General features: G+C 48.2%; 1 protein-coding gene across 1 annotated transcript; it reads right to left on the bottom strand.

The window, feature by feature from the left end:
• Positions 1-121: 121 nt before the first annotated feature.
• Positions 122-20,112, bottom strand: LOC126527871 (uncharacterized). Its single transcript, XM_072284570.1, has 6 exons — positions 20,095-20,112; positions 18,405-18,523; positions 11,600-11,640; positions 8,429-8,514; positions 7,063-7,195; positions 122-4,641 (listed from the first exon to the last, which is right to left on the bottom strand). The coding sequence occupies exons 1-6, from the start codon at positions 20,110-20,112 to the stop codon at positions 1,034-1,036; spliced, it is 4,005 nt and encodes a 1,334-aa protein (XP_072140671.1). The 3' UTR covers positions 122-1,033.
• Positions 20,113-23,989: the final 3,877 nt, after the last annotated feature.

Genomic DNA, 23,989 nt, shown 5'->3' with positions numbered 1-23,989 from the left:
ACACAACACTGCTTTTCCCCAAATATCTCCAACTGATGCTGAAGCCTAAATTTCTGAAGAGTCTTCTCGAAAATGGTTGAAGGAAATAGTAAATTATGCGCTCTAATTTCGACATGCTTATGAAAACGCACGCGAAAGAAATCTGCACTACAGGTGCAAAGCCCAAAATGGGTATAAATGAGCTTCAAGCTACAAATCAGATATGCATTTAGGGACTCGGTGACTGACATGAGAGTTTGAGCATTACAAACATTGCGGGCAAGAAAGCAGATATGTATGCAATGTAAGTGGATGTTTGCTTCTGCGCAAATTAACAGTGGTGCATAACCTAACAAAGCTTGCACACTGCAAGACAGCACTGTAACGATGCGCATTATCGCTCATTAAAAAAAAAACATGATCGTTGTGTTGCTGAACACCACATTATGACAACTTTGTTGATGGCAGAAATGAAGCATTTTGATATCAAAGTACAAAAGTTTTTCTGCTCACATATCCGAGCCAGTGCAGAATGCCATTCTTATGAAATATTTCTCATAAATGACCAGCATGCCACTGATTAAAAAAAAAGAACATGACTGTGTTAGGGCGTACCAACAGTGCACGCCACATCAGCATATCATGACACGGAGTCTGCGAGCACGGATTTACCCTGGGGCGATACGTAACTGCTAGGTGCAAGCTCTAAATGCGTCGCTCTTCGCACTCACACATTGCTTTGGTACAAAAACACAACTATTTTGTTCGCTTTCCCTAAGTTTAAGGGAGCCCTCTTGGACCTGGTGCATTGAGCTCCAGTCACAGCAGCTAGCGGCCATTACATGGTCCAGCATTGGTTCCCAGCCACAGTATGCCGAAAACTGAGTGCATAGACCGAATGTCGGTCGAAGAGGAGAGCAGGGAAGAAAAAAAAAAGAAAGACTAGCGCTTCTGTGAGCAGCTTGCATTGCCTTGTGCGCCACGCAACGCCATGCGACACTATGCGGGAGGAGCTCCCACCAATTTAATTAACACACACGCCATGCTCAAGTTCCTAGGACGGAGGCCCATCACTTTCGAGGCTATCAAAGTCCTTGGACTCATTCCTGTTGCAGCGGTGGTTGCTGCCGTTTCCGCTGCAGCCCGGAATGCCCGCGTCGTCGTCGAAGCTGAGGTCCCACAAGTGGCCGTGTCGGCTAGCTTGCTGGGGCGCAACCGACAACGGGGCGGCCCCCGCGGTTCTGGCGACAGACCGGCTTCTAGGCTCTCGGACGTGGTTGTCCCACAGGCTTCGAGACTTCCTCAGGAGCGCGGCGTCGTCCCGGTCTCTGAGCTCCTGGCTCCAGAGGCCCGAGTACTCTGTGTCCCAAAGCGCGGAGCGGCGCCTGGCGGCCGCCCTGGGGTCGTCGTGGAAGCGCGGGTAGAAGCTTTTCCGATGGATTCGCTCCTGGACGCTCTCTTCTCCCGGACTGCGCGAGCCGGGGCTGGGCACGCTGGCGTCGCTCGTGCTCCGTTCTACCGAAATGGGGATGATTTTGGGCCGCTGTTGCGTGCTGGGGGGCGCGGGCTCCTTAGCAGAGTTAGTGTCCATGCAGCATGCAGGTGTCTCGGGCGGGGCAAGGCTCGATCCGGCCGCAGGCTTACCTCGCTCGGCCTGCGCTGGGCGGTCCGGCGGCTCGCCGCCGCCCCGCCTCGGGCTCACTTCGCGCGCCAGGGAGCCGCTGCGCTGCGACAGCAGGCTTCGGAGTCCGCGCGTCTGCAGCGCTTCCAGGAGCGACGAGTCGGCGCCCGGAGAGTCGCCCTCGTCTCGGCGCTCGTCCTGGGGCCAGAGCCCGCACTCGGTGCGCACCGTGCTCGGCGACGTGGTGATGACGATGTGCGCGTTCGGGTTGCTGCTCCGGTTGTTGATGGACACCTGCATCCGGACCAGGGGCCTGCGGCCGCCACCGCGCTCGTCGACGCTCAGGGAGCGGCTGCAGGGCGCGCCCGGAGGCGCCGTCCTGTTGCTCTCCACGCTGATCTCGCTCTGGTAGACGGGTCGGCTTTCCTCGCCCAGGTTGAACTTGTCGCTCTGCGAGCGGTTGTACTTCTGTTGGCACCGCGGGGCGCCTTCGTCGCCGCGCGACTGCTGCGGGTTGCCGTTGTCGTTGGACAGGTGCAGCCACTTTCCGACTCGGTGTCGCGTTCTTTCCGGGTCCTGGTGGACGCCCCAGAAGTCGGGGTTGCCAGCGCCGCGGTCCAGCGACGTGCCGCGGTCGCCGTGGTGACGTCCGGGCAGGTCCTGAAACCTGTTCCTGCGCAGCGTGCCGAAGAGCGACGCCTTGTCGACGGGGTCCCAGACTCCCGACGACCGCTTGGAGAAGGGATCTCCGCCCATGGCGCGGGTGTGCGGCGTTCCGGGCTCGCTACCGGTCGCTTTCGACGGCTTGTCGACCACGAACCGAAGCAAGGTCTCCCTCTGGGGCCGAGAGGACTGCGACGACGGCTCCTTGCCGGACCTCGAGAATGGAGAGGTGGATGCGGGCAGGAAGCTCTTGCAGTGGTTGCGGAAATCGCGGCTCATGTTGCGCATGAACTGGAACAGAGCTTGCGGGTGTGAGTGGTCGAAGTGCAGGTCGAAGTCGTCTTCGTCCGAGGAGTCCCTGTCGGTCGACGTCGACCCCTGACCGCCGCCGCCACGTCTGCCCCACTCGCGGGCCCGCTTCTCGGGCGTCCGCTCTCGTCGGAACGTCTCCATGCCGGTGAACGGGTCCGCGCCGCGAAACAGGGAGCCCTTGTTCAGCTTCTTGATCGAGCTCTTCATTCGCATGAGGTTACCGAACGGACTCGAGGTGCGCCAGTCGGGGAACATGTGGTTGAAGATGTCGGTCGACTCGGACGAGCTGCCGCTGGCCGACCGCGGCACCGTCAGTTGGTCCTTGGGCGGCGGGCCCGGAGTGCGCACCACCTCTTCGTCCACGCTGGTCGCGTTGCTGGGCCTGCGCGTGATCTTGGTCTTCTTCTCCACGGTCGTCCACGAGCCGTCCGACTTTGGCTGCGCGTAGACGCGGCCACTCTCCGTGATGCACGTGCCGTCCTTGCCGAACGTGAACTTCTTGTAGCTGCGCACGGGCGAGTCCGCGACCAGCCTGGCGTGCTCGTCCGCGGAGGAACCTTCCGGAGAAGGTCTTCTCGGCGGGCCGTCCGGTTCGGGAATTTCCTCTTCCGGCGTGCCCGGAGTCGCGTTGTTCCACAGGGCGGAAGACTGATTCTGCTCTTGCTCGGCTTTCTTCCGGTTACTGAGCGTGATCTCCGCCGTGCTCTGGAGAACGTTGTCTACTTCCGGTTCCTTGCTGCCCTCTTCCGTGGACAGCTCGCGTTGCGGCTTGGACGCGCTCCTGCGCAGGATGCCCCTGGAAGCTGCCGCGTCTCGCTTCCTCTCCACGGACGGCGACTTGTCGGACTGAGCTTCGCTTGCGGCTGCGGGGAACGCGATGTCCTCCCTTTCCCTGGGGCTGGCGCTGAGCGGACCCTTACTCTTGGGCCGTTTAGGCACGGGAATGACTCTCTTGTGTCCCACTTTCTCCGGTGCGGCGGACTCTTCCGCCGCTGCGGCAGTCGGTTCCGTAGTAACGAGACTGGGCGGTTCTACGGCGGCCGACTTCGGCGTCTGCGGGAGTGGCGGTTTCTTGGTGTCCTTGAACTTTGGAGACGCCGAATTCGTCGCCGGCGACGCCTGCGAGCTCAGGCACTTTGGAATGACTATCTTGCCGGGGCAGCGCACTCCCGAGCCTCGTTGTGCCAGCACCGGCGCCACCGACGGTGGCTGCTCCTCGGCGGCGGTCTCGGCTGTCCCAGCGGGGGCGGCAACGGCGATCGCTTCCGCCTGCGTGGTCACGTCCTTGGGCGCCGCGTCGGCCTGCGCGGCTGGTTTGTCCGCGTCGTCCTTCCGGGGCGGCTGTTCCTCCCTTTTCGGGGCCGCTTCGCTGTTGGCCGTCGCCTCTCCGTGCTCCATCGGTCTCTCCGGGCTTTCGGGGGCTTCCGTGGCTTCCTGGACGTCCCCTTCATCCTGTCGAGTCGGCGCCGCTGCGTCGTCATTCTCCTTCGCGCCGGATTCGTCTCGAACCTCGCTCTCGGCGGGCGGTTTCTGCGGCTGCTCGTCGTCGAACTCCTCGTCGTCGTGCACGAAGGGTCCTCCCAGGAGCCCCACGCTGGACCTCCTAGACGAGTCGGACGTACGCACCTTCTTGTTCTTGTGGGAGACGCTCGACATCCTCATCAGGCTGCCGCCGTCGGTGGAACACTGGCGCTTGATGTTCTGGCCCTCGAGCTCGGCCGCCAGCGCGGCCGGTATGAAGTCGGCCGAGTCGTCGTTCTTGAGCGCCTCCTCCTGTTCGGCCGCCGCCTCCACGGCCGGCTGGAAGTCGAAGCTGTCGCTCTTCTCTGCGCCGTCCGGCGGGTTCGCCGCCTTGTCGAACGCCGCTTCTTCGGGCGTCGGCGAGGCCGGCGCCAGCGCCAGCAGCAGGTCGAGCCGCACGAGCGTCAGGTTGGACATGTCTTCGGCGAGCTGCAGCAAGGAATGGTCGAAGCCCTGGTTGACCCAGCGGTCCTGGCATATGTCGATGACCGTAGCTCGCTTGGCGGGGTCCACGGTCAGGAGGCGACGGATCAGCCCCGACGCGTCTGCGCAGTAGAGGAAAGAGGGGGGGGGGGGGGAGGAGGGGGAGACAGTGTGAATTTTATTTATTTATTTATTTATTTCGTACTGCCAGCCTGTTTTATCGGCCCTAGGCAGGAGTGGGATAAACATAAAGGGTTTAACAACCTAATAACATGTGAAACACAAGAAAGAAAAAAAGTAAAAAAGTAAAAAAAGAAGAAAAGGGTGGAAACAAGCAAAGCGTCATCTTGTTATAATGAAAAAAAAAAGAAACAGCAATAAACAACAATATAAAAAAATTCTGCAATACAGCACATATTTGCACAATGGCTTATGCACAAAAAATAAGGGTTCCCTTAACATGATATGATCTGTATCACATAGTATATGGAATAGGACAGAGATCGTGGGGAACGTTTCGGGTCATAGATTAATGAGAGCGTGCACAAAGGACGATAAGGTTGAGTTTGAAGAACGTTTTCAGGCAGGGCGTTCCAGTCATGGATGGTTCGGGGGAAAAACGACTGCTTAAATAAAGTGGTATGGTGCGAATACTCGTCTAACCTGAATGAATGTAAGGGACGCGTTGGGCGCCGGCTACATGGGGTAATATACAATTTTTTATCTAGCTTTACATGCTCCCGATGAATTAAATATAGCATTTTGAGTCTCTCTCGATACCGTCTTACCTCTAGGGTTTCCAGGTTCGCCTCCTGTAAAAGAGCGCTAACTGATGTATGACGGCGGTAGGAATTAAAAATAAACCTGACTGATTTCCGCTGTACCATTTCAATAATATTTATGCTTGCTTGGGTATAAGGGTCCCAGACAGGAGTAGGGCACGCTAACAATGGTCTGATGAAAGTCTTGTATGCTAATAGCTTTATATTACTTGTATATTTAGCCAAGGTCCTCTTCAGGTATCCGAGCTTCTTCATGGCTTTTTTCTTAATGTGAGCTACATGGCTATTCCACCTAAGGTCCGACGTAATTACTAAACCAAGGTATTTGTATTCTGTAACAGTGGATAAGTTATGGCCATTAATGCTGTATACAAAGGGTATAACTGCTTCTTTTTTGCGTGTAATTATCATTCAGACTTTTTCTTAGGCTAATGCTCATTTGCCACTCTAAGCCCCGTGTGGCCATTTGCTGATAAAGATGAATTTAGGATTGTCTGATCTGCCTCGCTGTGAATTTCATGATAAAGTTATGTGGGGTACTACTCGTTCCTGTGCAGTCCGGGGTGTATATGACTCCCTTAGTTAAACCGCTCACTCATTCGCGCTAAGATTTCACCGAGACGTAGCATTTTGCAGCGAGTTTGGTTTAATAGCGTTACTTACCCCACTTCGTTCGGTTAACTTCACAGTAAATAAAAGAATGGGTGTCGTCTGTGGCGGCTCCACGTAAAACGTGTCGACGCCACCGTTCGGCCGCAGCGGAAACGAACGCCGCCGCAGCTGGCACCCCACCCTGTGACTAATTAAGGCCAAGACTATCAAACATACGCCCCCAGGCGTCGTTTTAAACCGAACTTGCTCCAAAGTGCTAGCACCATGTGTAATTTGAGGGGGAACAAGCCAGCGGTTTAGCAGGTAGAATCGCGCATACCCGGCGTAGTTACTGACGTAACAGTCAGTATGAATAGTCTGTCTGAAACGCTATCGTGTCCAAGACGCATTAGGCTCACCAATATTAACCGGAGTAAATTGTGTGACAAAATGAGGCTATAGCAGCTGCCCGCGCACTGCTCGACGCACTGCCCGATGAAAGGGATCCAAAACGTTTTTTTTTTTTTTTTTTTTTTCTACAATGACGACCTACAATGACGATTTGAGGGGGGAACGAGCCAGCGATTTAGCAAGTAGTCACGTATACCCGGCGTAGTTATTGATGTAACAGTCGGTACGAATAGTCTGCCTGAAACGCTTTCGTCTCTACGACGCATTAGGCTCATCAACATTAACGGGAACACATTGTGTGACAAAATGAGGCTGCCCACTGCCCGCGCACTGCTCGACGCACTGCCCGATGAAAGGGAGCCACAACGATTTTTAGAAACTTACGACCTACATGCCAAGCGAGAAAGCTGCGATCTGCGCACTTGCCCCGCGTATACGGCAGCATTGATCGTTGAGCGCGTGCCGTGCTTTTCGACGCACTCGCAAATTGTTTTCGCCGCCTTCGTGCAGATAGCCGCACCTGAACGTCCTCGACGAAAACACTTCCCGCTTCCCTTACCGCACCTCGCCCTTCCTCTTCTTTACGTCCGTTTGGAAGCCTGTTAAGGTAACGCGAAATTGATGGGCAATTGATGCGCAACGCCGAGGCGTGGTTACACGGCGGCGATCGCTTCCGCGTTCTATATACAGGCGGCGTCTCTGCAGACAATAGAAGCCTACTCGCCATTATCGCGTAAAGGTATAGTAATAAATACTGACCAGACTTCCACTTCGGTTCGTAGTAGTCCGCCTCGGAGATTTGACGCACGAGCCGCTTGAAGTTGCTGCCGTCGAAGGGCATGGCGCCGTACACCAGCGTGTAGAGGAGGACGCCCAGGCTCCAGTAGTCCACCTACAGGGCGGGGAGGCACGGGAACGAATGCCACGAGTGAGATCGCGTGCCGCCGGCACGTGGTGTCGGTCGGATAATACGTAACTCCGGCGGACTCGACTATTTTGACTTCCAAGTCGTCTGCTACCTTTTCTATGCGTTCCGAAATAGGTTGACTAAAGCGGACATCTGTTCTATTACATGGATAGATGAAGAACACTATATAGGAATCGTGAGTCAAAAGAATAGAACTATCGCTTAACGAAGCCGATACATTTATGCAAAGAGGTTGCTGTGAAAGTACTGGCCGATATAACCTTATAACCTTCATGTATACGAATGGTATATCTAGCCGGTCCTCCATCGAGCCATGCGTCAACGCAGTTACACTGCGTGGGTTACTGTTAAGAATAATTAATTGTTAGGCTTGCAAAAAAAGACAACGCACCTGAGTGCATTTTTTTTTTGTTGCGCTAATTTTAATCATCAGCAAGTGTTACTGTTAACTCGGGCCTACCGCTTTTTGGGCCACGTGTATAGAAATAGGTTTCGCAATGCAACACTGTTACGCGACCTCTATACATTTACTTCTTGTGATTATATGGAGGTGTCACGTGACACTGCGTTACTTCCTCAGAAAGTGTCGTGACTCCCATTAAGCAGCGCCCGTAGCAATGCGCACACGGCTGATGATGATGCAACCTAATTACTATACCACTTCTTCCGTCTGTCTTCCACTGCACGAGCACTGCACGAACGTGCAGTGAACACGTCCCTGAACTAAAGGACATCGTTAGGCAACTAAAGGAAATTGCTGCTGATACCAAAGAAATAAAGGAAGAACGTCTTGCAGAGAGTGCCCGGAACTCTTTGTTTTTAGAGCGCAATGCACTCGAGCTTCTAGATTAATTTTCCGTGGGGTACCTTATCGAACGCTTTGCTAAAATCTAAAAAGAGCATATCAACTTGTCCCGACGAGTCAAGTACTTCAGAGATTTTGAGTTGTTGTTTTGAGGTTTGAGTTGTTGTTTTGAGATTGTTCTTTATTGGAACATATGTTCTGTGCATTGTATGGGTGATTCCAATGAATGTATGCACTGTTCGCTTCACTTTGCTGAGCGCTTGTAGGCTCTGGCTTACGTGGGTGGGAGCTATTGCATTTTTTTGCTTGGTTACGGGGTGATCACCCATTCGTTCTCTCACGCGACTGACAAATTTTTCGTTCGGAGGGCATAGAAAAGATTGGATACTTACATATTGTGCGTTGTTGCCGTGGAGCATGTTAAGAATGTTCCACAGCAGCCAGATCGTGATGGCCAAAAGCACAATAGTGAGGAGCACTGCACATGAGAGAAAAAGCATTACATCAACAAAGTCAGCATTCTCAAATCGAAGCGCCTATATTATATTCAATCTCTGTCGAGTGCCAAATGACCTTTGTAGAAATCTCGCAAGGTATGTTTCATGCAAAAATATGGCTTTATTCGAGACAAAATTGGGAATGAGAGGTGCTCACAATATTTTCCCTAATTTAGGTTGTTCGTCCGCGGCTTAATTAAATAATACGTGCTGCATCGGTGATCTCGACGTTCGAGATCTTCCTGTCACTATCAGGCTCTTGAGTCCGAGGGCCACTTTGCGAAATCGTGATGATTCTGGAAATAAGGTACCTTTATACTAGCGTGTAGGCAGATAAGATTTCTACTGATAGTGTCGACAGCAATACGGACAGACTTGGCTATTTATTTCCTCCAATACTTTGTCACATAACAAATCTACAGTGCATTTCGTTAACCATTCATAAATAATTTTGAAATGATATTTTGTTCAGGTGCTTATTATATCTATATATATGTATGCATATATTGAACTCAAATAGAAGCGATGCATTATCACAATGATACATGAACGCCACTTATTTGACCAACGACAAGTTCTTCAGCACGCAAGCCAGGGTTTCGGGCCGACGCCTGTCTTGTAGTGCACTAAGCGGCATGCTTATTTATGGAGCGTTCTACATCCGCACTGGGCCATATGGACGCTACCCAGCGAGAAAAAGAAAACCGGCTCAACGATACACGACAGGCAGCGAAAGCCCCCAGGGCGACAGGGTGTACTGCCCAGATAGAATAAGAATGAATTCTATAGTCCTACGCGCCAAAACCATGATATTATTATGAGGCACGCCGTAATGGGGGACTCCGGATTAATTTTGACCACCAGGAGATGTTTACCGTACCCCCATTGCACGTGGCGCCGGTGTTTTTGCATTTCGCCACCACTGAAATGCCGTCACCGCGGCCAGCATCTCATATCGCCACCTCGTGCTTCGCAGCACAGCACTAGAACCGCAAAGCCATCGCTCCATGCAGAAGCGCCTGAACGAAACGCCACACAGCGTGGCGCCATCTCTTGAGGTAATGCAAAACCCGCGCCGCGCCGCTCGCGGGCTGCTGGCGTTCACCACTCATCGCCAAAAGATGGCAAGGAAGTGTGTATATGGTATTCTGTAGCTGTCTTTTGAACGCTGCCATTGGAAATGACAAATAACAGTTCAGCACACTAGGACTTACAGCTTGAGCGATAAGATAAGATAAGATAAGAACTCGGAAGCAATATTTATAATATTTTGTTTGGGCAGTAACTGGCATATGTAATGGGGTCCTGTATAAAGGGTTCGGGGCCAGAGACTGCATTTTAATGTTTTGATTGGTTGCCCGGATGATCTCGTTTTGCTCTCGTTTGAATGCCCGGATATTCTCGTCTTGATAACAGCTCTGGCTTTTGGCTCAAAGTTACTCGACGGCCACCAATAAAGGCAGCTAAACGCATATCGTGGTTTGAAAGACAACAATGCAAAAGCTTCACTGCTCCACCCCGAGACGTCGTATATCCTGTTGAGAGTGTGGAGTTCTACTGTTGCAATCAAAACTTAAGAGGAAGTTCTAGCTCTGGGCCAACTTGAATTTACCTACTAAAATGCAGGCATAACGCATAAATTTCCCTTGACAAGCCACTGCCATTAATGATATAGAAGTCGCTGAATATAAGAGACATTGTTCAATTCAAGGAAATGTAGCAAGCCGTATTTTAGTTCAGCATCCCAAATCTTTTCCTTGGAATGCCGAACATTTGGAATATTCCATTATCAGGGCTATTTGGTGCGTGGTATCTGCTAATTCTTCGAAAGTCTGCAAGAAAGCATACGTTCCACTATGAAAAAAGTGGCATGGAATTCGTGAATTTATTTACATATACATCTATAAATACACTGATGGCCACAATTATTCCCCCAACGAGCATCATACATTGCCTTCACCCACCGTGGTGACATAGTGGCTGTAGCGTTGCGCTGCTAAGCCCGACGGCATGCACTCAATCGTGACCACAGTGGATGCGTTCTGCTGGGGATGAAATGCCAAAATGCCCACGTACCGTGCTTTGATTGCACGTTAAATAGCCCTAGGTAGTCAAAATTATACGTGAGCACACCACCACGGCGTGCCTCATAATCCTATTGCAGTTCTGGCACGTAAAACCCGAGAATGCAATTAACATCGTTTTCATCTTCACGAGTGGCGCAGTTGCACGCACCACAACGCTGTTTCTTTGCGTGATTTGGTATTCTGATTTCGGCGTAGCTTGTGAGTGGTCTAGCTAGAAAGCATCAAAATCGCACGAAAATATTGTCGTCACTTTGGTAAAAGATGATCAAAGACTACAAGACATTACACACTGCACAAGGTAAAGTTAACACAATTTAACGGATCGAACTGAGTTGTGCAACATGTTCCTGCCTTCTTTCTTCACTATATTGCGCTGCCCCTTCAAGATGTTCAACCAGTACCAACTCGCACAAATGTCGATCCTTCTAAAGATTTATGTATTTGCATCACGAGAACATGGCTTGAGATCAATTTGCAGGTTAGAATACATCTACACATGCCTGAATCTCGATGTCTGCTTTAAAAAAATTAATTGGGTTTTGCGTGCAAAAACCACTATCTGATTATGAGGCACGCCATAGTGGTGGACTCCAGATTGCCTTGTACCACTTGAGGTTCTTTAACGTGCACATAAATATATGTACAAGGGTGTCTTTGCACTTCGCCCCCATCGAAATGCGGCCGCTGTGGCCAGGATTTGATCCTGCAATGTCGTACTTAGCGGCCCAACACCATATCCACTAAGCAACCACAGCCGGTTCCAAATATCTGTGTCTTTGTTGTACATTGTCAATATCTCAATTGGAAATATGTAATACCCTCCCGCCAGCAATGGTACACCTGAAATACTAAAGCCACGGTGACTCAAAGCGATGCGTAGAACATATATAACATTAGGCTAGGTATTTAGCGGTCATTGTTTTGTTCCACTAACCGTAGCCAACTACACAAATGAGTGCATAAACAAAATATAGTTTACCCACGACGACGACCACGATGAGGAATAGGTCCAGCGTGGAGCTGAAAAGAAAGAGAAAAGCGGTGTCATGACGGAAAAGCAAAACATTGTCTTCCTATTCAAGGTCTTGTCGATTGCATGTACTTGAGAATAAATAGAAGGTCTCGTATCGACTGTCACTCCGAAAAGATCACCCCTTCACCCTGACTGCCCGCCCAGACAAACTGGGCTTTGAAAGCTGTGCTCAACAAATAAAACTTCTTTATTTTAATATTTCTTTTTGTTACCATTGTCCAACGACTAGCTGTGATCTGAAGGATCACTCTGTTTCTGTTGAAAATTTATTTCCGAAGTTCTATGCAGTCGGTAAAACGAGCTTTGCCACGGATCAGCACTATTTATGAAGAAGAGGCCAATCTGTTCTGCAACTGACGGCGACAATTTCTTAGCTGTCGCCAACTCTCGTTCTTTAGTCAGTTATTGGTATTCAATTGTATATTTTACGTATGCTTCCTCTTGTTTGCATCTATCCCCGTAACACCATTGCAGAAGCAGCGTTATTTGCTCTCATGATGAAACAAGTTAGTGGATGCTACCAGCTGAATTTCACAGCGGCTGCTTGCACATCCATGGCGCCGGCTCCTGCAACAAAATATACGAAGATTAACTCATTACTACGGAAACTGAAACAAAATTACAGAACTGTTCAGTGACCGTAACGGCTACCGGCGCACTGCATACAAACGCTTTATGCGGCCGCACTGACATGTAATTTGAGCCTTACGCCACACATAAATGTGGCATCTGGTATATAACATTGCAAACCGCCCTCAGCAGTTGTGGCGGTTTTCAACAGCTTCTGGACATCCCATTTTGCCAGGCCGGAATAGCGATTCAATTTTTTGTACCCACAAACATATCCGCCGTAGAAACAGTAGTGAACGCAAAATCACGCCCTCCCGCTGCATCGAGACATGGCAACAATCCAAGTGCGCGGCTGCACTAAGCCTGTTCCCACGCTGCACTGCGCATGTCCTCATTTCACCGCCCGCATCTAATCGAGAGGCATAATTGCCCTTTACCCAACTCTGCCATATAAAGCCGATCGGCTCCCGCGCGGCCTTTCATGGGTTTCGCAGCACGACAACAATGGCGACAAACGCGGTGGGCACGGCGGCACTACTAGCATGCGGTGCACTAATCCCCTCATCTTCGTTGTGCAGCTCGCCCTTGGTCTGTGTTTTTATGGCACCAAGAGCAGCATCGACCATCCCGGGATAACCTTTGTCACCCCACCGGTGAATGAAGCGCTCGTCCACGTGTGGGATACGCTGACATCATCAGACCTTCATCGACCAAGTCACCTTGAGACGGCAACATGCGCAGACTGTTCGGCGCATAAGCCGCTGCGAGCGCCACCACAAGAGTGGACCATATATATCCCGCACGGGCACTACATCGGCAGTGGGCACGGCGGCACTACTAGCATGCGGTGCACTAATCCCCTCATCTTCGTTGTGCAGGTGAGAAGGCCTTTTGGAAAATGCTTCCGCACTAGCAACCGTTTTTTGGTGGTGCTGCCGTGCCCGCAGCTATGTCACGGGGTGTTTGATATGGCTGTGTTTCTGTGGAAGTTGCTACTGTTATCGGGAGAGTCGAAACAAACCCCGGCCCTGAACTAAAGGACATCGTTAGGCAACTAAAGGAAATTGCTGCTGATGCCAAAGAAATAAAGGAAGAACGTCTTGCAGATATAGGGACCAAATTAGATGCCATTGCACTTCTAGAAAATAAAGTACAATCTTGTCAGACCGAGATTTCCCGCATGTGTCGCGTAATAGAAACAATGGAACAAAAAATCGATGACCTTGAGAATAGAAGCAGGAGAGCTAACTTAATTGTTTATGGCATACAGGAATCAGAAGATGAAGCAAGCGACAGTCTTGAGCAGATAGTTAGCGGAGATATCATACAAGATATCCTAGAGCTGGACCCTGCAGTTACCATAGAACGCATACACCGGTTGGGCAGACCGCAAAAGAAAAAGACTAGGCCGGTAATTTTTAAACTTCTAAATTCCCGCGACAAATCGGCAATATTGAAGAAAGGTTTTAAACTTAAAGGTTCAAAATTTGCCATCGGGGAAGATTTTTCTCCTAACATACGAGACATTAGAAAGAAACTGGAATAGTGCCAAAGAAAATCGCGACAAACACGACAAAGTCTCCCTTGCCTTCGACAAACTGTACATTAACAGTCGCGCCTTTGTTTGGGACGAAGAAACCAATGACAAAGTACCCCTTAAAGAAAACGAAGCGGAATCAAGCAAAATAAATGGCCAGCCAATGACGCGGAGAAGAGCTCGATAAGACAACTAACAATCATAAATGTAAATGCAAGAAGCTTACTAAACAAAATAGAATCTTTCGAAAACCTGTTAACTGATCGCGAACCTGATATAGTCGCCGTCACGGAAACGTGGCTTTCACCGGATGTTTCCAACCATGAAATCATTCCACCTAACTATTCAGTCATTCGAAAAGATCGGAGTTCCCGTGGTGGTGGCGTGGCTCTTGTGATTAAGAAAAACCTTCCATTTGTTTTACTGCCCGATGTGTCAGGTGCTGAAAGCGTGTTTTGCAGGATTCTTTGTAACAGTACTACTATTTGTGTGGGTTGCTTCTATAGAAGCCCCTCTTCGGGTGATGAGAGCATTTCTGCCATTCATGAGTTTCTACACCGATATGCTAACAACTCTAGAATCATCCTTATGGGAGACTAACCTTCCAGACGTGGACTGGATAACTATGCATCACGCATCATCTTCTTCAGAAATTCTGTTTGACCTAATGTTATCATTTAACCTTCACCAAATAATCCTAGAACCGACGCGTAAGCAAGCTTCCGCAAACAATATCCTTGACCTTATACTAATCAGCGATCATTTTTCAGGGCACCAAGCACAGACAGAAATTATTGAAGGCATTTCAGATCACAACATACCGCTATGCTTGTTGCCTCTGGACTGCTCATTAAGAACGCCTTGTAATACGTCTATGGTACCCAACTTCGAGAAGGCGGATGACGCCAGCATACTAACCCACCTTGCGCTCGAATTTCAAGCTTTTACTGAAATAACCTCCGACCCGTCCATCGATGTAAACACAGCCTGGATTCATTTTAAGAATATGGTTTGCTACTGCGTGACTAACTATGTTCCGTTAAAAAACAAGCGATCCCACACATTCCCATTACGGCATGAATAGATAAGCCGACAAAGAGCGTATGAGGACGATGACGTGAAGCCGACAGCAAGACGATGGTCGGATTGCGAAGCAGGGATGACGACAATATGGCAAGCATAGCGGCATCCCGACGACGGTATGTCAACGAATGCATGACAATGGCTGTGTCACAGCGCAATGAAATGACAGCCTATGATCACGATTGAGCGTAGATAGCATGATTACGGTGGCGAGATGACTAAAGGAAGTTTCAGAGGCGTTTGTTTAAATTAAGAGCGGGGTCAAGTACACAGCCAAGCAGACAGACAGACTGAGTGCGCGAGAGATTGGCTCAAGTAGGCTAATAATGCTAACTGCATTACAAAATGTATCACCCACCCGACACTATAGCCGGAGGCCCCCACCGTGCTTGCTCAGTGGCTATGGCGGTGGGGCTGAGTACGAGGTCGCGGGATCGAATCCCGGCCACGGCGGTCGCATTTCGATGAAGGCGAAATGCGGCCTCGGGTGGTCGACATTTCTGCAGTCCTCCACTACGGCGTGCCTCGTAATCAGAAAGTGGTTTTGGCACGGAAAACCCCACAATTAATTGTTTTATAGCCGAAGTTACAACGGAAGCCCACACAAACTTCGTCCTTGTCCGAGTATCAAACGCTGCGCTGATATGTCTGCCTGTTTACAGTTGTCAACCAACTTGACCACGGTACGTGATCGAGTACCCTCCTGGATAGCTGAGACGACAGAGGAACCGGCCCGGAAAGGCACTCGACGGCCTTCGAGTCTCGCGCCAGGATGAATGTTTCTTCGACAGCGAAGCTTTCTTTCTGGAAAACCAGTAAAAGTTTCTTATACATGATCGGCTTATGTCGTGTGGAGACAATTTTCGTTTTTTAGATAGTTTGGAGAACAATAAGGGCTGGTATATAACAAGTTCAGCGTTGTTACACTTACAACGTTGCAAATGCTTCGGTTACGATATCTTAAGATAGCGGTCATCGTTGTTACACTTACAACGTTACAAATGTTTCGGTTGCGCTATCTTAAGATAGTGGTCTGCCCCACACAAACAAAATTACCACAAAGCCTGCTCGGCGGAAAACATCGATAACCAACGCAAGAATCATTGGCGCTTCTTCCAGTCACCATATTAAGTCGCAGTTTCGCCCGAAAGGCAAATCGATTGCGATAGCAAATTATTAGGCAGCAATATATGAAGTAAGGGCAGTTGAATTAGCGGTCGTGCGCGCTTAACAAAATTAACAAGCATGGTGCCACGCGCGCACCGACAAACATGAACTAATCTCATTGGATGGCCGCGGGCAATCGCTATCGAAACACTGGGATGAGTAAGAGCGGCAGCGAGCGATTTGCCTTTCGTGCTGCCTCTCGCTCCAATGCGAACTAAGCGCCGAGAACATAGCGCACACGGAGCTCCTCGTTACGCCTAAAGTCTGTATCCGCCGCGAATCACCTTGAATGCAGGGCCCCGAGCGGCAGGAATCAGACGCGCCATACGCAGCGGCCCCGGGTGCCAGACGACCTAGCTATGCCACTGCATAGGCAACAGCTATACTGACCTGAATAAGATCACTTGCATATCCCACAGAGAGCTAATTTCCAGAAATTTTCAATGCTTAAATTTATAACCAGAATACTTTCAACAGACGTTGTCAGAACAGTTAAAGAAGATCGAAGCGTATCGAAGGCTTACAAGTGCGTAACGGAGTACCAATCAAAATGGAAATTTTATAAAGAGCATTTTCTAGATCGACTAAAGGTAACAAACGTGATGTGTTAGTTACATCTCACGAAGAGCTATTCCTACAAACTAAATCTCCTTTAGAGCGGCCCAACATTTCTGTCTTATCTACTTTAAATATACTGTTCCGTAGCCGCGACAAAGCTAGTCATCTCATGTTAATGGTGCTTCATAAATTCAGATTAAAAAAAAGAAAAATGATGCTCTCTGCAGTTTTACGGAGGGAACAAAAATATGGGGGCAGAGTCGAGTGCAGTTGACTTTAAGATAATGCGAACCATTCATCATTTGTAGACAACGGCTCTATGCATAATGCAAATGTTGTGTAGTGAATGATCAGGCCAGGACAATATGCTGCAGTTTTTATGTTTACAATAACAAATAGAACGTTTAAAATGATAGGATAAAAGAATATTGAAAGCAAATTAAAGCCATTTGGCACTTATCCACTGGCAGCAGTTCACATACCCAATCATCCATATGGCACCCTAATTTTGAGGGCTGTCACAGCAGAATCGCTCAAAAAAAATAAAAACATAGCTGCACTATCATCGAGATTCGCGTACTTAAGCAGCGAGACACCCGCAAGAAAAGGGAGTGCATCCGGAGAAGAATGCATTACATTAAGAACATATATTCTCACGAGGACAAGCAAAAGCGAAGCATAGAACGCAAACTAGAATAACCCAGCCCTTTGCGACAATGCCCTGGGGAACTTATAACTGCCATTGGAAAGAATTTGCCTGGTAATGCGACGAGGAGGAAGACCTGTGTTTGTCTTGCGCAGTAGTGGATAAAAATCGTCTACGCTGACCTGCAGCTTTTACCGCTCAGTTTAATCCAAACGCCATTGAAAATAATCCAGGTGCCAGCCAATTTAATCTGAGCGCCAGCATTTTTAATCAAAGTGCCAATAATTTAATCCAGGCGCCACCACATTTTATCCCAGCGCCATCCGAATTAATCCGCGTGCCAACTCATTTAATCCTTGCGCCAGCCATTTTAATCCAAGTGCCACACATTTTAATCCCAGTGCCAGTCAATTTAATCCTGTTGGACATTGATTGAGAAACAAGTAATTCTTGCAGAAGAGGTAACAGGCGTCATGAATGCCGTCTATTCATTGATGTGATCACTATTTTGACGTCAGCACTATGGGAGCAGTTTCCGCGCTACCGGTGTCGTCAAAGCTGCTTCAGAAACATTTTCGTGTGTTATACAGCTCGCTCATTTCCTCCTTTTCGAGTCGCATTTCCGAGTGACAAGAGTGACCCACATAAGTGAGTCAGAATCGTGAGGGATATTACGCGAATTGGGTTGCGATCATGACATGTAATTTCCTTCCCTATAGTCTTGCACATCGATCACATCGTTCGCAAGGGTAAAAACTAGCTCACGATTACTCAGGCACCTGACATAATCACTAAGCGATTCAATATAGCTCATTAGGCTTGTGTCTTGCATACATTCTTATGCTTCCAACATGCATATCAAACGAAATGGTTCTGAGAATGTAACAGCTTATTCTTGAGTGACATGATTAGGTCACTAGGTCATCTAGGATTTGGTCAACTTCTAACCTGCCTACTAACATATCGAAGGAAATCGCTTTCAAAGCTTAAAAACCTGCTCCCTATCATTGACTCAAGTTGACGTGATCACTAGTGACTCTCGTGACGTCACCACGCTTCTCACGCATGCACTATCCTAAACTGCCGGCATGCTTATCAAATGAAGTGCTGGTTGTATGAGAACCATGATGACATCATGTGAGTGACTAGTGATCACCTCATTGGCTGCGTGATAGTGAGCCGGTTATTACCCTTTATAAGCTGTCGTCCAGGCTGCGTCGACCGAGGCCCGTGAAGTGTCGAGTTCGTTGCCGAGCTTGGCCACGGTGCTGGAGACGATGTGGCGTCCCTTCTTCACGTTGGCCAGTCCCTGGATGAAGGGAACACCTAGATGTGGCACCTTGATCGAAGCGGGAGCCCAGAGCGAGCTTGGGCCTGGGTGTTCAGCTCCCACCACGCCCTGCACGCCGGGCGCTCGCCGCGTTCTTCCGGATGCTGTCACGCGCACCTTCCTCGCTCAGATCGGCATGAGCTGCACCGCCTTGATGATGATGATGATGATGATGATGGCCTCATGTTATGGCTCATACCCACACTGGGGGATTGGCCAAGAATTGCGTGCTGAAACGTTCACCTATTCTTTTTGAAGTGCCACTTATTCGATGAGAAAAAAAATATAACGAAAGAGAGATAAGAAAACATACAAAAACAAACAAAATACAAGACAAAACTTAAAAAGTTATTTGTTTTGTTGACTGTATGTAACTGCAAACGGCATCAAATACGTCCCTGTGGCTGACCCCTATAACTGACGCACTGAAAGATAGTATGATTTCTGGTGATAATTTTAACCCTAATTTTGCGAACGGAAGTTCTAGGTGTCTTTTTCTTAACAATTTGTATCGTCGACATACCAAAAAATAATGATCTAGTGATTCTGATTCTTGGCAGTATGGGCACAGAGGCGATAGCGTCAGACCAGTCCTGTGTAAATATAGGTTTAATGGAGGGACACGGCAGCGTAATCTCGTGATCGCTACTTCTGATTGTCTTGATGGACACCACTGGATCTTCCACGGAAATCTGAGGTGCTGATATTCCGTCCATGTCGTTATTGATTCACTGACATCTCTATGAATTGAATATTTTCTATATCTGATTGCTGTTATGTGAGCCACCAAAGGAAGAACAGGCATTATAGGTCCACTCAGGGATGCTCGCGCTAATGCGTCTGCCATTTCATTTGAATGTAAGCCACAATGTCCATGTACCCATAATAGTTTTAGAGAATTCAACTGCGGAGGAACTAATGTTAGAAACGTCTTTAGTGGTGGCGAATTGGGTGAAGCCGTAAGCGAAGTACAGACCGAAAGGGAATCTGTTATAATAACTGCACTTATTGAGTTCGACGGGAGTTTCCGAAGCGCTAAAGGAATTGCTAAAAGCTCGGCTTCAAAAACAGGTGTGAAGTCTGGCAGTCTCAAGGAGAATGACCAGCCAAGCCGAAGCGAGAAGATGCCTACGCCCGCCTTTTCGTTGTTCACTGAAGCGTCTGTAGCTATTATGTTATTTGTTTGCACGTGTGCTAGGTAATCTTGCAACAGGTTATTTAAAAAAGTGGCAGATTGATACTTAGAGTTGGGGGGGAATATGTCATCAAAATCTATCTTAATATTCTGATGTGATTCGGTTGACGGAATTACCTCTCGAATGTTCACATTCAGGCGATCTAATTCTTTTTGAACAAATATGATCTGTGCAGTGTGAAATCGAGGCCAATGAGCAAGGAAGAAGGAATTTGGATCATCAATGAATGCGTATTCAGATCGTCTAAGCGGCAAGCTGTAAAATTTCAGAAATGCTTGAACTGTTAAGATGCGAAATCTGCAGGGCAATGTTGGAAGGCGCGCTTCTTGGTAGATAACATTAATAGCCACAAACCTGGGGAGTCCCAGACATAGGCGTAGAGCCTCACGCTACAAAAGAACCAGAGGCTTTATTAGCAAAGAATGCAATGTCATCTGCATACACGTAAACGTGCACGTCCTGACAAGTGGGGATAGAGCTAATTAATATATTAAACAACATTGGGGATAGGACAGATCCTTGGGGATCTCCGCGAGTTTGTCTGAATTTAGACGAAGAACATCCGTCCTTAAAGCAATAAAATTCTCTTGATCGCAAAAATTCTGCCACCCATGCGGTTATATAATAGGGAAAATTACGACGCTGCAGAATATCTAGTAGAATTGAATGTTCGACGCTGTCATAAGCTTTAGCTATATCTAATTTCATCAAAGCAGAATATCCTCTCCTTTTCCGGGCAGGTTGGATGCGGCTCTCTAAATCAGCATGGGCACACCATATTGAGCAATTAGCTCTAAAGCCTATTTGATTTGGACTTAATATTAAATTATCCGTCATCCAGATAGTAATGCGGCAGTGTAATACCCTCTCTATGAGTTTGACCATATTAGAAGTAAGAGAAATAGGTCTGATGTTTTCTATGTTATAACCTTGTCCTTGTTTTTTAGGTATCGGGATTACTTTAGCTACTTTCCAATCGTAAGGTATCCAGGCTTTGTGTAAGGAATAGTGTATAACGTTTAGAAGGTCTCCAGGAGATAGATCAAATAAAATTTTTATCATGTGAACGGTAATTCCATCAGGACCAGGGGCTGACAATGGTAAGGTTCGAATCACTTGAGATAATTCTGGCAATGAAACTTCAGTATACACTAAGGATGGGGCTAATTTTTGCAAATTTTACGACATCGATGACGTGAATCTACTCTCCAAGCCTTTAGCAAGGAGTTCGAGAGATTTTCTCATTTCATCGGGAGACAGATTGACATAATCAATATTAGCTGGCGATGGCAGAATTTTCCGAGATCTCATATATCTAAACAGCGGTTTTTTGTTTTTAGATTTAGAAAGGAAATCATAGTGTTTCCTATCATAATCCTCTTTAGCTTTAGCAACTGTACGTTTAAAGACAGCAGCATAAAACTTGTAATCAGACCAATTTTTGGGGCACTGGTTGTAGAGGAGCTGCTTCCAAGCTGCCTGTCGGCGTCGGTGGCCTCGCGTGCAGTCTGCATTCCACCAAGGGTTATAAGATGTTTGCTTTGTAGATGTAACACTGAATTCAGCCTTTTTGTATGTTCTTTTAATTACCGCACAAAGTTTCATAGCCTTGGTGTCTTCCTGCTCTTCGGAATGCGAAGCCAAATGTACCTTAAGATCGGATTTAAATTTATTATAACCTACAAATACGCGTACCTGGGAGCACGATGACATAATCGGGCAAGCAATTTCAACCATTATTGGAAAGTGGTCACTGTTGGTTGCACAGTCCAAGGCTGTCCAGGATGAGTTAGTGAAGGACGAACTTACGAAACTTAAATCCAATGCGGAGCGGGACTGTTTACAAATATATGTAGGAATTCTAGAGTTCAGACAAGACAGATTATTATCTATTGTCCAATCCCACAAGCGTTTGCCACATTGGTCAGTTCGAAAGCCCCAGCACGTGTGATGGGAGTTGAAATCTCCAACCAGAATTTTGTCCTTACACCATGAAGTCACTGCTGAATTCAAACATCGAGTGTTCTGTACACCCGCCGGGAAGTATACGTTTACTAAAGAGAAAGGTAGACACCCTGGTATAGTTATATCTAATGCGAAAATTTCGCTTTCGGGGGACATATGTTTATATGAAATCTTTGCTTTAAGGCTAATTCTGTTATTGATAAAGAAAGCTAAACCTCCGCCCTTCGATGGACGGTCCAGTCGGAAAGAGTGATAGTTAGCCAATTGAAAACATTGATGAGCTGAAAGCCATGTTTCTTGCAAAGCAATAATATCCGGGGAAAATTTCGAAGATAGATACAATAAATCTGTTGCTGCGGAGTAAATTGATCGGCAATTCCAATGAAGAATATTGAGGAGACCTATGGTTGCGTAAGTATGGACTCAGTAACTGCCTTACCTAAAATGTTTTCCTTTAATAAATCTTCCTTTGTAAGGCTGTCTTTCTGATACTTTTTTGTCTTTGCCTGAGTTAGAGTCGTAGCTTTTTTAGACAAAGGGGACCTACATTGTTTTAACGATCGAGGATCCATGTCCATTTCCTCTGCGCCCTCTGTGTTATCGTTGGAGCCTGTGCATTGGGTCTGGTTAACAGCGACAGGTGGGATTACAATTTGGGCATCTTGCGACGTGCAATTGGCGGTTACTTCCTCGTTTGAAGTACGTTGACACTCAGTAGTTCGAGAAGTTATACCAACTGCTGTTGTTGTTCCAAATATGTGCGCCATCTGGCTAGTTAGAAGTTGTGTCAGGGACTCACAAAGGTTTCCAGCTAGGCGCTCCATAGATTTTTCCATTGCCCTTTCAATGGCATTAGCAATAGAATGTGAAAGAGACGTATCCGTTGCTGTCACCTGGCGGGCTGTGACGCCGGCGTAACCCTGTGTCCTAGAATGAATTTCCGCTACGGCTTCTCTACGTGAACATCGTCTTCGTTCAACGATTTCCAGAATTTCAATTTCCCGTGCCTTGGCTGAGCAATTAGAATAATCAGCAGAGTGGGCGTCATTGCAGAGGCAGCACCTTTCTTCCTTGCTCTTACACTCGCTAGCATTGTGCTCTTGTCCACAAATTCGGCACCTGGAAGCAGATCTACATCCTTTTACCGTGTGTCCGTAGCGCCAGCATTTCACACATTGGAGGGGACGAGGGGACAGAGGTTCCACTCTGTAGATTAGAGGCCATGCCTTTATCTCTGAGGGTCGATTTGTCCCTGCAAATGTGGCTATGATCGACTCAGTAGGGATCCTGTTTTTCTCGACCACACGTCCACACCGATAAACTGAAATTACACCCGCGGGTGAAAGCATCTCTAATACCTCTGTCGGTGTCATGTTCACGTCGACGCCGCGGACAAGCCCTTTCACACATGCCAAGTGGGGAGGAATAAATGCGCTCACCGGATTGGCGGCAAACAGCGAACAGTTTAACAGGTCTTGTACACAGGACTGGTCTGCCGAAAAGCAGAAGACTCCACCTCTTCCAAACTGGCGGACCTCAGTGATGTTCTGGAAATGGGCCGTCGCCGATCGCAATTCCGCCTGAATCGCTTTCGGATTCTTCATCCGTATGACTCCGTTATTGGTCGGAACGAGAGCCACAGGAACTGATGTGATGCCGCTTCGTAGAAACAGATCCACAGGTAACTCCTGCGGAGGAAGAGAAGCGGACCAGGGGAATGCCCCTGGCCCTGGCGAAGAAAAGGACATCTGCGTGGTCTGATTAGCTAAATAATAATGAGACTAGCTAAACTGTTTACAAGCGATAGAAGAAAAAAAAAATAACAGCTACTCAATTCTTGGCCAAAACCCTGCGAGGCAAGAACAGTCAGGCAAGAACAGGCCTTGGACCGCTGGTTCACTTGATGATGATGATGATGATGGCCTCATGTTATGGCTCATACCCACGCTGGGGGATTGGCCAAGAATTGCGTGCTGAAACGTTCACCTAATCTTTTGAAGTGCTACTTATTCGATGAGAAAAAATATAACGAAAGAGAGATAAAAAAAAAAAACGTACAAGAACAAACAAAATACTAGACTTAAATTCCCCGCTTCGTCGTCGTCGTCTCTGTGCAATGGCTCAGCGGCTGGGCCTTTTCGCTTCTGCGTATGAGGTTGCCAGCTTGCATCCCAGGGAACAGCACTTCGGTTGCGCCAAAATGGAAGCTTACCAAACTTTCCTGGACATAAGAGGATGGATGGATGGATGTTATGAGCCCCCCCTTTGGAACGGGGCGGTGGGT

Source organism: Dermacentor andersoni, chromosome 9 (assembly GCF_023375885.2).
Source record: "Dermacentor andersoni chromosome 9, qqDerAnde1_hic_scaffold, whole genome shotgun sequence".
NCBI classification, from domain to species: domain Eukaryota; kingdom Metazoa; phylum Arthropoda; class Arachnida; order Ixodida; family Ixodidae; genus Dermacentor; species Dermacentor andersoni.
This window is presented reverse-complemented; position numbering and strand designations above follow the sequence as displayed.

Excerpts from the sequence above, each read along its gene's own strand:
- LOC126527871 (XM_072284570.1), bottom strand. Across the intron at positions 11,641-18,404 it reads TGGACGACAGCTTATAAAGG|CTCCACGCTGGACCTATTCC; the intron begins GTAATAACCGGC and ends CTTTCTTTTCAG. Across the intron at positions 7,196-8,428 it reads ACGGCAACAACGCACAATAT|GTGGACTACTGGAGCCTGGG; the intron begins GTAAGTATCCAA and ends CCCGCCCTGTAG.